We start from the raw sequence: 15,218 nt of genomic DNA, 5'->3' as shown, positions 1-15,218 counted from the left end.
AGAGACGACCCCAAAAAAATAGACCAATCAGGACTGTGTTCAGGATAAGTTATGGGCTTTTAAATACCTTAAATGTGAATGCTGTAAATGTAGTCGTGAAGTTTTTACTGTATTACGTGTATATTTTTTTTTCAAATGTTCAACTCAGCATATTTGACAACTGACTTTCATTTAGAAGAGATAAACGGGCGAGGCACGTCGGCAGCACAAAAATGTTATGGAACCAAACTCCATCCATTTGTGTTTGTTAATTCAAACCATGAGAAACAAATGAACATCTGAAAACACTGAGAGTCAGGTCTGTCATCACCTCCTGCACCAATCACCAACGGAACCAGAGGATTTGGAAGAACTCAGAGCAGGTTCACTCACAGGGGGCTGCTGAATTCTGCAGCTCTGACTCTGACCTTCCACACACACACACACTAACACACACACACACACTAACAAAAACGATTACTCATCTCGTAGTTTGTGCTCGACGGAGCTGTGAAATTATAATGTCAAGTGTGAGAACGCAGACGTGAGGGGCAGCGTCAGCAGCAGTGCTGTACAACAGCTGTGTGCTGAGGGGGCGGAAAACAAGCGCTCCTTTAATGATCTCCTCAAGATCAATACACCGTCAATAGACTGATCCTGAGCCCAGAGAGAAAGTGGATCTGAATGAGGTCGTAACCAGCTGCTGTGAGGAGATACGGAGGTGCTGGGGGAGGGAAGAGGAGGGGGGGGGGCAGAGGTGTAGGGTAGGTCACAATTATAGATGTCACTGGTACAAATATGGTCAGAAAATTCATCATGATTATTGTGTGTTAATTGATTCAACAACACTATGAATGCGTTAACTCCCATGAACTCTCGGAAAGTTTCCTTTATTTTAATCTAAATACATTTCCAACACCAGCTGAGCTGTGTTTAACTGTCAGAATATAATTACTAATTATAGGATCCCAAATTTGTACTTGTATACTGAAGTATATGTAGTGCCAAGAGGATTTTTTAAAAATTATTTACGTCACCAATTTTTGATCTATACCCGATGTACATCACCAATTTTTGATCTATACCCGATGTTTAAGTCTATGTTCATCGTTTTAAACACTTATCCAATTTTTTTTTTGTGACCACAAATATAAAACGTGTTGATTATTTAGTTTCAACTTTCATGAACTGAAAGCAAAACAACACAAACAGCAACACCTGGATGTTGCTGTTACTTTATCTTTGATCGTTGCCACTTTCCGACAGTATTCAGGAAACGTAGCACTTAATAAAGCAGTTAACTATGACATTGAATAACGGTGACATCCCTGACTATAAATGAGACATTAAAGTGTGTACAGATATGAATCAGTGTTGATCGTCCTGCATCACAGTCTGGACCACAGCTCTGCAGCAGAGACTCAGGGCTTGGAGCCAAATATGTGGCAGTTCTGCTGATGACAGGAGGAGCAGACACTCCCTGGAACATCAGCTTCATTAAGAAATCTGCACCTAAAACTAGATGACCAAACAAGCTCCACTAACAATAAATAGAACAGCAATTATTTTAAATTTATACAATTATTTTAAATTTATATCTAAGCCAGTGGTTCCCAAAGTGTGGGGCAGGCCCCTCAGAGGGGTCACGGTGGGGGTGGTATTCAGATGGAGCTGTGGGAAATTGAACTGATTTTAAGGAGAATAATTTGTAGCAATTATCGTCATTTTACAAAGGTTCAGTAATTCATAAGAATTTAAACCTTTTTAAACACTTTCACGTGTTTCATCATCGATGCCAGTGAGTTAAAAGGATAAAGATTGAAAAACAAAATCTTGTGTAACTCTGTCCTTTTAACTCAGACGTTAAATCAAATTCAAGATTATAAAACTATTTTTTTTACTAAATTAAACTCCAAAAGTATAATTTTTCCATCAGATCCACATGTTGAACAGAGTCATTGGAAAAATAATCAAATAAATCTGTGTTGAAAATATTCAAACACTTTGGTTCTTTCAGGTCTTTACACTAGTTTTGTTTTTAAATAAAAATCCAGCCCTGATTTTTCATGGAGTATTAGCACTTGGTTTATTAACCTGTTAGAGGTGGATTATGGGTAAATGATCAAGAAAATAAAGCTGTTTTGAGAAGATTTTTTTTCTTATTTTTTCTGCTATACAAAAAATATTAAATATTGTTAATGAAATAATTAATTTCGTTTCATCTGAAACTAATTTTTAAACCCATTCAAACTATTTCATAATGTTCTTCATCCCAACAGCAGAACCAAGAACCTGGATCAGAACCAGTGGATGAGATCTGAGCTGGTCCATCTTTAGTTCCAGTTAAGTGATAAAGACCACCCCCACCTCACACACACACACACACACACACAGTCAGGTGGTCTGTCACTATAAATAAGCTGTTTGTTGTATTTTGTTAAACTCCTGAGCTCAGTATCAGGTCAGGTTTTTGTCACGACTACAGCAGCTCTGAGTCTGATTCTCATGAAACCGCAGCAGAAAGACGGACTCGGTGCCATCCACTTCACTAAACTGACATTCCTGGCACTGAGTGAAGCTTGAACAGGGTGTGTGTTAGCACTATTGTTCTACATGCCAGGTCCAGACTGAGGCCGGGAGAGGTTCTGGACTCTGACACAGTATTATTTCAGATACAGTATATAAAAAAAACAACAACACGTGGCCTGAGGTTTTCAAACCCAGGAACCTAATGGTTAACGTGACTAACGCTCCGTACCATCACCATCACCCACTCCTTCACAAAAACCTCCGTGGCATGCTGGGAGTCCAGCTCTCTTCTGGGAAATGATATTTTCGTCTGCAGCTCAGCGGCTAAGTTGACCGTTTGTGTCTCAGTGTTTCCTGGAGACGAGGATGACGGCTACGTTGAGCGTTTGTGTCTCAGTGTTTCCTGGAGACCGGAACCTTCCTGTGTAGCGGAGCGGGTTTTTTCTCCATCTGTGACATCATCACGACAGACTGATCACAGTCACAGACCTCTCTCTGTGTGTGTGTGTGTGTGTCTGTGAAGACTGTGGGAAAGTAAACAGTGACATCACACTGAGGAATCTCCAAATGTTGGGGCGCAGGAGTGTAAACGGACCAGGGTAAGAAAATGACTCCATGGTTACTGCTGGTATTATGAACTGATATGACTATAGTACGACGGTGGAGCAGAGGGCACGTCATACCAGCCTAGAACAGGAGGGGGAGCAGTTCAAGGCTCGGCTCCAGCAGTCTCTGGATGGAGCAGCCAACGTAAGACACTTCAATGAAAAAATTATGACTTTTAACAGATTCAAGTTTTAATCCAATTACTCACAGTACAGTTAATCCAGATTAGTGAGTGGGGCAGATGATGGGACGAGGGGCAAAGAGAAAAAGAGAGAAAACTAGAAAATAATGAGAAATGATTGTGATTCTTTTTGAATTATTATCGTGTCGTTCTCTGTCAGACGTTTTGACTCCATTGAACTCAGATCCAATCTCTGATCACAAACTCAGATTAACCATCAGATTACAGTGACTTCAGCACCTGCTCCAAACCCAGCTACAAATACCTGAAGTATCTGACAGGTGGTCATGTGACATGAGTCCACGCTGGTGTCAGGAACCAACACGGACTTCACCAACACACGTCAGCTTCCTCTCAAACGTCACCAACAGAACCATCAATTATTTCCTGATTTATTTACATCTGATTCACTGAGTCGGTGAATTAGAATCTACTTCACAACAACAGTCGGTGGATTTAGACACACGTCTTAAACCTTCATATAATAATAATAATAAAATAACAAACAACTCACACTGATCCTGAATGAAAAGATTACTTGTACTTTTGAATAACAAACACCTCACACTGATCTGAATGAAAAGATTACTTGTACTTTTGCAGTTATACTTTTATGTAAATAAGATGGATTTGACTTAAATTTCATAAAGAAGGGAATTTTTGTTTTCTAATCGCTATATATACAGTATATATAGATAAATTATATTGAAATAACAGGGCCTTAAATGAACCTGTTTCACTGAAAAATATAGTTGTCGTTAATTTATTTCAGGACTAAAATAGTTCTGTGACATAATTTGATGCTCATCAGCTGTTTGGAACCAATGGATCTAATCCCAGCCTCTAACATTTTAATCCCGTGTCAGTTACACTGTTTCCACTCCAGCCTCATGTCGGAGCCTGCGCCGCTCAGTCCTCGCTGAGTTTCAGCTGCACCTGCGAACAAACCCAGGTCTCAGAGTCCGTCTGACGGACGGATGTGAAGTCACACACCGGTGTGAAGACTCGGGAGCGTCCTGTTGGCAGGTCACTGTGGGACAGTGAGGACGTGTGAACATATGTGGACATGATATACGAACGTGTCCACCGTCAGATCAACACGCTCAGACGCCCTGAAGCTAAATGTATGCTAACGGTTCCGGGCTAATGAACTAATAACAAATGAACTAATGAGCTATTAAACGAATCAACGTGTATTTTAAATGTCCCTGAAGTCTCTTAGAAGAAAACATGTCTGTTTAAGTGTTTAAGTTCTAAGGCAAAAGTCCATAGAAAAAAAGTGGATTTTTAACATGGAGACACAAGATAGTTATTGGTCCACTGCTGCCTCCTCTGGTAAGATTGTGTCACTAAGGTAAAAGCAAAAAGTGCATCTTTAAAAACCGGACTGTGGAAATAACACATTTTTAATTTACTGATTAAATGAACAATGTCATCAATTTACAATCACTACAACGACTGATTCTTCAAAACTGATCATTTTCTCTGTGGACTTTAATGAAAAATTACGGCACTGACTTTAAGATGAAGTTAAAGAAACTGGAAATTATACTGTATGATGACAACATCCATCCATGTCTGTGTGTGTGTGTGTGTGTGTGAGTGAGAACGTTCCCAGTGCAGCTGCAGCCGTACCTTAAGGGCCAGAACTATTTTTAAACATGAGGTCAAGTTGCATGAAAACGATCTGAGACAGATACTGGAAGTCAAATGTGGGAGAGACGGGGGGGCGGGGCGGGGCAGAGGGGGGGTTCTCTCAACCACTGGAGTGAGTTACATATTGACTGCTGTTGATAACACACACTCACACACACACATAAAGCTAACACTCATCTGATGAATGACTACAATCTAGACCTTTATAAGTCCTAAAACACAACTGTGAACATGTGTTTACATGCCCCGCCCACTCACATCGACCAATCCTCACCCACCGTGGGTTCAAGTTTAAGTTCAAGAGCTGTAAATGTAGCAATGGATGTAAAAATGTCACTTTTCCCTCAGCTTTTCCAAACCAACAGTTATTCTTCAAACATTCAGTTTGCTTGGCTAACTTTTAGCTACGCTAAACGCCTAATCATTCTCAGCTACTTTAGCTGTTTTTGATTCATTTTAAAGATAACCTTGAACATTCTCCTGGAGCACACACAGAAACACAGGCTGCAGATTATTATTAAACTAAATGTCAGACGTCCTCTTAGTTTGTCTTTCACTCAGAATAACTTTTAGAGTGAGTGAGGAAACTCCGGGGATAACTCCGCTACGGCTCAGCTGCATTTAGAGCAGGGCAGAGCTGTGTGTGTGTTCTCGCACACACTTAGATACCTGGTCAGGTGCCAGAACAACACACAGCTAAACCTCAGTTACCACAGCTGAGGCTGAAACACACCTGCTGCTGCTGTAACTGCAGCTCCTCACAGAACCAGAAGGAGCTGCAACGTCCAGACGTCCATGACACAAGACAGAATGTCCACACTTCACATTCCATCTGACAATTTCATCATCATTTTGAGAATAGAGTGAGAATCCTTGGTGCCAGAATTCTGACTTTTTCCAAGATGTTTTTCCGATAATTTCTGGAGTCTTAGTTTTGAGTTTCCAAGATTTTTTTCCTATAATTTCTGGAGTCTTAGTTTTGTTTTTGTTTTTCCTGGTATTTTAATGATAGTTTGAATGATTTTCTGTCAGACTTTACAGAGAAGATCCTGGACAAGTCTGGCTGATGACAGTCAGGTGAGTGAACGTCTGAGGGGCCACGTGGTCCACTGGCAGCTCCTCTGTAAATCTGGACCAGAGCCGCTCAGTCAAACACCCCACCTGCCTGAGCTAGAAGATAACGATTCATTATCTGGAACTTAACTGAACCTGTATTATGGTCTGCAGCCAACATCTACTGCTAGGGTTCAGTCCAGAAAACTGTCAAAACTAGACTGTCAAAAAAACATCAGCAGAAAGTTGCTGCTGGTTTCTCTCCACTCTCTGCCTTTAAAGTCTTTAAAATACTTTGCACATATAAAAACAGAGTATTTTTGGTTCCTTAGCTTTGATGACAGTGGACTGAATATCTTTGGTTTGTAGGTCATAAAACAGACAGCAGAGGGCGTTGGCATTTTAGGGTTTTGGTCACAATTTTTTTTTTTACTTTACATTTTATAGACATTTTATTAAACAAAGAATATTAGTCCACATTGGGTATCTTCTAGGTCATATATGGTACCTACAATATGGACCTCATACAGTGTGTGCACCTGTTGGCCACAGACTGATCATTCATTACTAAATGAACGCCCTGTTTTGCTATGCTTGACACATGAAAATGTAACACACTCACACTCACACTCACTAGCATGCACACATGGGCCGCTTCAATCTTTAGAAGAGAACTACAACCTGTGTCTAGGCCAAACAAAATATATGTGGTCCAAACAATGGACCCATATTTGGGCCCGTGATCATTTTGAGACTACTTTCAGCCAACATGTGCCAACACCATGACCAGCTCATGGTCCAAATCTGACAAACCAAACTGACAAACATCAAGCTCCATCATTCCACCACATATCCAGGTGTCTCCTGGGCTGGACCGGAGTTGCCATGGTTACCGTTTCAGTATTTACAGTCAAAGTAAGGAAGTTTAGTTCAGTTACCTTTACACTTCTCCCTGACGTTCTCATAGGCCAGGACATACTCCTGCTCCTCTGGCAGCCGCTGACCCGGGTCAATCATGGCCATGGTCAGAACTTTCTCTAATGTCAACTGTTTCCTCCTGACAAAACACCTCCTGACTGTCTGTTTCTGTCTGTCTGTGTCTGTCTGTCCCACCTCCTTCCTCACCCACACTCGGTCACGGTGTAAAGCTGTAGGTTTAAATCCAGAAGACCACCAGCACCAGCAGAACTGCCCTCCTCTGATGTAGAAATACCCACACTCACATTTACTCTGTGACCCTCCTCTTAAAGGCACAGAGACAGAAGTTCACCACCAAGTTGATGAAGTCACAGCAGACAAACTAACACACTAACACACACACGCATACAAAAACAGTGGAACACACTGGCCCCACCCCTGGTACACACACACACACACACATGGCTACCATGAAGAAAAAAACAAACAGGCAGGAGGTGTGTGGACGGGGCATCTGAGTTTCTGCTGCTGTGGAAAGTGGGGCAGAATAAAGTGAGAGACTCATGTGATTCTCACAGGTCTAGAAAAAAAGATTTTTTTTTATTACAAATTCAATGACGACACGTTGAGAAAGTCACTGCCAGACGGCCACGCCTCTTCAGTTTGGGTCAAAACACTGGACAAAACAGCTGAGCCTTAAAGGCGTAGACCAGGATAAACACTGCAGGATGAAGGTAGACGGTGAACACAAACACAAAGCATGCTGGGAGCTCTCTCTCTCTGGCCTGTAGTAGGTGCTACAAACACATTAGGTGAAGGGAATCTTCATAGTTAAGGACGTGTCTCTCGGGCTGTGTTACTCATCGATGAACTAAAACCTACTTCAATTAACTACACACACAAACACACGCCGTAACAACAACAACAACAACAGGATTAAAACACTGGGACCAGCCAACATCTGGGATCATTAACTAATATGGTCCAATGAGGTTTGATGATGAAGATACTTTGAGGCAGGACATCATCACTGACTTCATGAAGGCGTCCAGTCAGATGGTGATCTGACTCACATGACCATTTTTGGTGGCAGGACATCATCACTGACTTCATAAAGGCGTCCAGTCAGATGATGATCTGACTCACATGACCATTTTTGGTATCAAGAGGCAAAAGAACCAAGACACCTTTATTTGTTGTTTTTTTCTGCTTTGGTGGAAAACAATGTATGGTTTGTCATACAGTATGTGATTTATCCTCTATTTACCTCTAAATTGGATCATCATTTACAAAGATGTTTTTACGCTGTGTTGAGAAAGACCTCAATTTGTTAATTGAAACCAAAAAAAAATTAAATGTTTATTGTTGTTATAAATCAGGAGTCAAATACTTTCAGGCTCATACTGCAGAGTCGCCCCCTGCTGGTTTACTTTTTAGTCTCCTTTCAGCAACCGTATGGCTAACCGTCCATGTGGTTACGACTCTGCAGCCTCTCTGCTCTGACAAGGCCACAGCCTGCTCACATTTGTGTGTGTTATCATTTTCTCACACAGCAGGGAGTGTGTGTTTGCTCAGCGTTCAGGAAAAGGTTTTGCCAACCCCCAAAATTGCAACCTAGTAGAATTTAAAGCCATAAATCTTTCAAACAGAGATTGTGATACACGTTTCAACACTCGAAAGTCAGTGGGATAATCAGGCATGGAAATGAAGCAACAGAGCAAGAGTATGGTTTCTCAACCCGTGAGTTACAGCCCCCCTGCACCTACGCTGTTTCCAGCTGAGGTTTCAAAGTCACCATCAATCTGTCTTTTCACCTAAATTAGTCTTTAAAAAAAAAAAAACAACAATGGTGCAAGTTATTCAAATGTTTCCAACCAGTTTCAGTCCAACTCCTGGGATTATGTCGGTGTAAACCCATGAGAAAATGTCAGGATAAATGCAGGGTAAATTATAGTGAACTAATTAGTGTGGTTTGTTGTTCTACACGCTTGACATATCGCCCTCATCTGGCAGTTTCGAAATTGACATTGTTGCTAGTTTCTGCAGAGTTACTGTGATAAACATACAGTCCAATCAGGATGTGTCCAAATACTGGACAGATAATCACGCAGTCACAATCATGACTGAGTGAATAAGGTTATGTCTATATGAAGTTAAGTCAAGAAAACCAGACTGTGAGAATGTTTAACAAACACCAGTGTCAGCTCTAAGATAACAGTCTGTCCTACTGTCCTCACAGCCACATCAGGATGAAGGACAGTGTAGAAAAATAACTCTCAAATTCTGTGCCGTCCCGACACCTGCACCAGTCTTTCTCTTTCCCCTGTATTCTCATGTCTGACCAGCAGATGGTGTCGCCCTCAGATGAAGTCTCTCTCTCCAGCTTTGGCCTCAGGCCACTGATCCTGGTGCCCAGCCAGCCAACCACTCTCCCCCCCCCTACATTTCCACCCAACACCCACTCTGTGCCACTACTTTATGTTCTCAGCTAGAACAAACAGAACCTCCACTTCACTACTGTCTCACTGGGTCTGGTCTGAATACTAATTACACCTTTAAAAAAAGTCAGTTCAAGGACAGAGTGATAAATTTGACTAATGACAGTTAATCTTCTCCCTCTAACACTTGAGTGACGACTTGAACATCAGTAATTACTGTGGTCGTGGTGAGTGATTGACAGGTCGGTCGTGGTGAGTGATTGACAGGTCGGCAGCTTTACAGTTTTGGCTCCACTTTAAATACAGACATTCACCGCCTTTCAGGTCCAGATGTGGATGTAAACGCCTGGTATGGTAACAATGTGTGGAGTGTAATCTGCCTGCGTACCACTAGAGGAGGCCACCAGTGGTATGTGTACCTTAGTTTGAGAACCACCATCATATGCTACATGATTTGAAAACTATAAATGTTGTTACACAACAGTGAGTGACAGGTGAGAGTGGATCAGTATACTGCAGTGGTTTATCTTAAGATACTGTCCTCTAGTGTTGAGTGTTGTTTACTGCACATACACAGTAGTCCTAAAATATAAATATTAATCTATGAACCTGAATGTAGCTCTAACAGACTAATCATAAATAAACGTTTTATTATTTATCACTGATAAGAACGTAGTTCCAAAGTGACAGAAGTTTGAACGGATGAGTTGACGTTTGTATAAAGATGAAACCGAAGCACAAATATTACGACTTTGTTCTGATGTCGCAGCTGTAATAGACGTGGTAACACGAGGAGGATTGTAACGTTTTAAAATCAATAATAGAGTCACAATTTATTATTCTGACACAAACCACTCACAGCTCAGCTGAATTATTAATGTGTGTAAATCTGTTCAGAGCAGATCACGATTATCAGCAGAAACTAGAAACTAGAAACTAGAAACTGCAACTGGGTCAAAAAGTCAATCATTATGATTAAAGGTTTTCTTCTTCTGCTGACGTAGTCTGTAGCTACAGTCTACAGATGACATCATCGATCATTACACTCTCCATCTACAGTTTTAGCAAAGTTGAAAAACTGAGCAAAGTCAGAATGGTTTATAAAGGTGGTTTTATACATGGTCTGGGCTGCTGAGTATTTTAATGTTGTCATACAGGTGGTACTTGGAAAGGCAAAAACATTTCCGACGGTCATCCTTGACCAGCTGACACCTCATTCTGAGTCAGTCCACACTTCCTGCTCGTCTGCAGCCTGATAAAAAAGAACGGACCAAACTCCATTTGACGGGAGATAAAACTGAAGCCCAGACCAGAGCTGTGATGGCAGAGAGCCAGAGAGACAACAGAGAGAGAGAGAGAGACAGGCAGAGGTTCTAAGTCCAGACCCTGGAGTCCTGCTCAGGGCTGTCGGCACCACAGTGACACAGGAGTTTCTTTTTTAGGAGGAGACGTTACTATAAATAACTCAGAGAGAACGTGAACGATGATGGATTTAAAAATGATTCCACTGCTGCTGATGTGGAGACAGAGAACAGCAGCCGGCTCTAACTCGCCACTGCAATGCTACATCCAATCAGATCAATATCACAGACAATTGGAGGGGGGTTTGGGAGGGGGGCGGGGAGTGAGGTCACTGTTGCCATGTGTGAACTGTAAAGACAACCTTCACCTGACACCCCAGAGTCAGTAACTCCTCCACCATCAATCAAACTGCACAGTTCTCTCTAACTGATTCTGACTTCCTACCTGCGATCCGAATGACGGCCCGCTCCGCCGGGTCCAGCACGTCTCCAGAAGCCGACTTGGACCTCTTCATGCGATGGTGCTTGGGCAGGTTCCAGGGCAGGGTGTCTCCACGGGGTGGGGAGCTGCTGATGGAGCTCAGATCAGTGGAGGTCTCCTCTGACGCAGCCCTGACCAGAGGCCTCCTCTTGGGCCTGTCCTTCACCTCCTCCATGACCTGGTGATGAGTGAAAAAACAAAAACATCTCAGACCTCAAAGACAAGACACTGAACCACAACAGGGTTTCTGCAGATTAGACCCAGACTGGGCCACACAGTGGGACAGTGGTGTTGGCCTGAAGTAAGAATATTGTCAAGGTGTCAAAGGTGGTACGTGGCCCACGTCAGCCATCCAGACCAGAACTAAGCAGTAAAACATGGACTAATGAATGTTGAATACCCTCGGGAAAAAAAATACAATTACAATAGGAGTGATAGGGGGCGCCAAACCACTCATTTAGAGCTGCAGAGAGAAGCATGATGATGGTAAACACACTGTCCAGCACCAGCGTGGACACTGCAGGGCGGCTCATTTCTGCTGAATCATCACACCAGTGCTGTCTGCACTCCATCATATACGCCCGCTCTGATAGGACGAAAATGAGTAGCAGTGAAACCCACAGAATCTCCAGAGCATCTTATCTCTCAGTCCCGTGTCACTGGATTCATTCACAAACCGATGGAGTCTGAAAGTGTTGAGAATCCAAGAAGTATTGTAGTATCATGAGTATCGTCAGACGTGTCGTATCGTACTGGGTTCTTGCTGATACGGACCCCTCGTATAAACACATGAGGGGGGGGACATGGTACAGACCCTGTGGTTTGAAAGGTTAGAGCCTGGTGCCATAAGTCGAGTCATGTTGAAAAATGTACAGCTTTTAAAAGTGGGCTGCCGTGCAGCCGAGGCATTAAGAGCGTCTCCAGGCAGCAGTGAAAGTTATCTGCGTATGAATCACTTCAGAACGAGCTCCAGACTGAAGCCCAGGCTCATCATTCTGACCTCATCAGGACTGGGAGAAGACAAGTGTCGAAAAGAGACGACTGTGGAGATGAGAAGGTTTGAACACAGATGATGAATGGACGCAGGTTTGTCCATCAACACCAAATCTGTTACTATGGAAATATTATGAGGACAAGAAAAAAAAATCTAGAACTGAGAACTTCTTCCATTAGGCCACCATCTAGAACTGAGAACTTCTTTCTGTCTTCTTCTGTAGTGAATCTTGTTTTTTTCCACAAAAGTTCATGCTAATTTCAGTTGAGACCGTTAAGAATAAAGAATAAAAACAACTTCATCTTGAATGTAGAATAAATACAGGTCTGGTTTCAGATCCATCTTGGCTGCACACAACTGTCCACAGAGAAACCATTTTGATGAATTTTTTGAATCTTTTTTCTTCAGTATTTTTGCTGCAGTTGACTCCAGTCTTCTGCTCTTTTCTTCTACCACACTCTATAGAAACTCTTCTGCCTACGGCTGCTCAGAGAGGTATTTCCTTCCCACTCCTCCAGCCCAGCTTTCATCCCTGCAGGCCAAACATCTGAGTGAGTCGTAGTAACCAGGCAACCTTCAACAGACCTGGAGAATATGCTTTTGAAAGTGAGGCAGAAGAAGAGAGTGAAATCTTCTAGTAAAGACAAGCCCAGGAGTGACAGAGAACTTCTGACAGAACTTATTTAGGACTTGATGAGGATCAGCTGACATCAGGATCTGGAGTCTTTAGGATCAGCTGACATCAGGATCTGGAGTCTGGATCATCACTGCAGGACCACACCTGAGTCTGAGTCTCTGACAGTCTCTGTCTCTACCTGCTCTACTAGGTGATGCTGATGCTGGTGCTGATGCAGCCGAGCACTTCACATGTCCTGACTCTGAGAGGATGATGACGATGATGATGATGAGTCAGATTGTTTACAGTGACCTCGTCCTTTTCCCCTTTAACCTAAACCTACTACATCATGTGATTCACAGCGTCAGACAGTGATGCGGCAAATACTCACGGCTGAAAAAATCCGAGATTACGGCTAGTTTAACTCCGAGGCGAAACGACAGACAATATCCCGACTGACGCAGCGGCTTCGTCCGTGGATTATTCCAGATTAGCTCAAACTTTCATCATCATCCGCAGAGGGGCGTCCTGTGATCGTCCTGCACCTCCTCCTGTCCCGACTATCGGTCTGTGATGAAGGTCCGCTGCAGATCTGGTCTCATCCAGGCTGCAGGAGGAACAGAGCGCAACTGCAGCAGGAGGAGCAGCAGCGACAGGAGGAGCAGCAGCGACAGGAGGAGCGGATGAACGTGCGCCCTCAGCCCGCAGCCTGAGACGAGCACGGACGATCTGTGCACTTGTTCCAAGTTGCGACCGAACTACAACTGCAGCCAGGCCTGAGGATGGAGCGCAGATCTGGTTGCAGCTCCGCGGTGCAGCAGCCAATGATGTGGCCTAACTTCAGCAAACGTCATAAGTTTCACCAACGTCATAAATCTTTATGTACATGCGTTAATCCAATGTCTGCACTAAATATCTGAACCACCACCGTAGAATTGTCCGTTACGGCCAGGAATCGAACCTGTGACCTTCACAGTTACTGCTTTATTTAAATATAGTTTTCCTTTCAAATATAATGCTGTGACCTCCACCTCTTAGTTATGGCTCAGTGCAGCCTGGGAGTGCAAGCTCCCCATCTTGGGAACCACCTACACTATTTCTTCCAACATAAGGCCCGCAGCATAGAGTATGTACACTGAAAAATATTTATAAAAATATTAAAAATATTTTTTTGTCCTCTTGCAGTTTTCTTCATGTATTTTTTTTTACCCATACAAATACTCCAATAAGCTCCTCTTCATGTCTCGGCTCTTGATCCATCTTCACACTAACTTCAAACCCCAGCACCAAGACATGAACTTGGTCTTCGGTTGAAATTCCTTTTTACACCAACACAGACGTTATCAACCTGTCAATCATGTCACCTCTCAGACTGTCACCAAACCATAGTCAAAACTCTGTTGGAGTCCAATTAAAAGTTATTACGTAATCCTAACAGACTGTGGCTCTTGATTAGTCTGTCCAGAGCAGGAGGCCCGGGCTGGGGGGAACTTTTGAATCGGTACCATCGGTGAGTTCCCTCTGGTGCCAATCAGTGATGCGTGACATCAGCTCTGGAGCTTCTGTAGCTGTGGTGGCGCCGAGACCCAGGTTCACATAACACAGTATCATATAATGTATTCATATTTATGAATTAGTTATTTTAAAAAAAAGATTGAAAACATTGTAGGACATTTTTCCCCAAAGTTTCTCATTCCTTATAATAAAGTCGGACATTTTTCCCAAAGTTTCTCATTCCTTATAATAAATCCCATAATCAGCAGACGGTGCCTTCAGGGTTCCACCAGGTTCTGTGTAGTTTGATCCACTTCTTATATACAGCTTATGGTAAAATAATTCAAAAAAATGTTTTTATTGAAAAATAGAAAAAAACAGGATTGGATGTTTGGGTGAAGTACAGCCCTGCGTCAAACAAACAAACTTCCTGTAAATAGAACGAGGTCAAGGCCCTGCAGCGATGACGTGTGGACGGGCAGGAGAAAACACAGCCACGATGAAGATTTTTATGGGAATAACAGGGTCAAACATCGGCGGCGTCTTTCTGACCTTCTCCGCAGTGACATTTTCCATCTCGTCTTTATGAGCTCGTCTCCTCCGTTTCCTCAGCGCCTGACGTGGCGGCTCCGGTGCGAAGGTCACAGACTGTTGGAGCTGCTGCACCACCACCACTTCCTGTGAGTGGCCACAGGGGGCAGACTTCTCCTTCAGCTTCTTCTTCCTCTGAAAGGACACAAACACTTCTGTACTTAATGTTAAAGACTTGTGTGAATGTGTGTGAACAGTAGTGTGAATGCACTGGCCAATCAGTTGTGACGTCACTTTTGACCCAATGACGCAACTCATCAGAGCAGCGCGTGGACTCCAAGATCTTATTAGTTCTTCACAAACGAACAGAGGAACGGCCGCAGGCTCAGACGGGAGGAGGACAGATCTGTCCCTCTCTCTTTGTCCATTCACTGGTCAGGG

The 15,218-nt window shown here is 43.0% G+C and overlaps 1 protein-coding gene across 6 annotated transcripts in view; it reads right to left on the bottom strand.

The window, feature by feature from the left end:
* The window catches only part of pleca (plectin a), a 99,156-nt gene that overhangs the window by 77,064 nt on the left and 6,874 nt on the right, over window positions 1-15,218 (bottom strand). For 4 of the 6 annotated variants that reach the window (XM_025065181.1, XM_008331101.3, XM_025065180.1 and 1 more), the window contains exon 4: window positions 11,107-11,320. In XM_025065181.1, coding sequence (XP_024920949.1) covers window positions 11,107-11,320 — 214 coding nt within the window. Of the gene's footprint in view, window positions 1-6,942; window positions 7,127-11,106; window positions 11,321-14,798; window positions 15,111-15,218 lie in introns of those variants that run through there. The other 2 variants (XM_025065182.1, XM_025065186.1) reach the window with 2 other exon arrangements.

Source organism: Cynoglossus semilaevis, chromosome 18, assembly GCF_000523025.1.
Source record: "Cynoglossus semilaevis isolate Cse_v1.0 chromosome 18, Cse_v1.0, whole genome shotgun sequence".
Classification (NCBI taxonomy): Eukaryota; Metazoa; Chordata; class Actinopteri; order Pleuronectiformes; family Cynoglossidae; genus Cynoglossus; species Cynoglossus semilaevis.
Note: the sequence above shows the minus strand (reverse complement) of the source record. Positions and strands in the feature narration are given on the sequence as shown.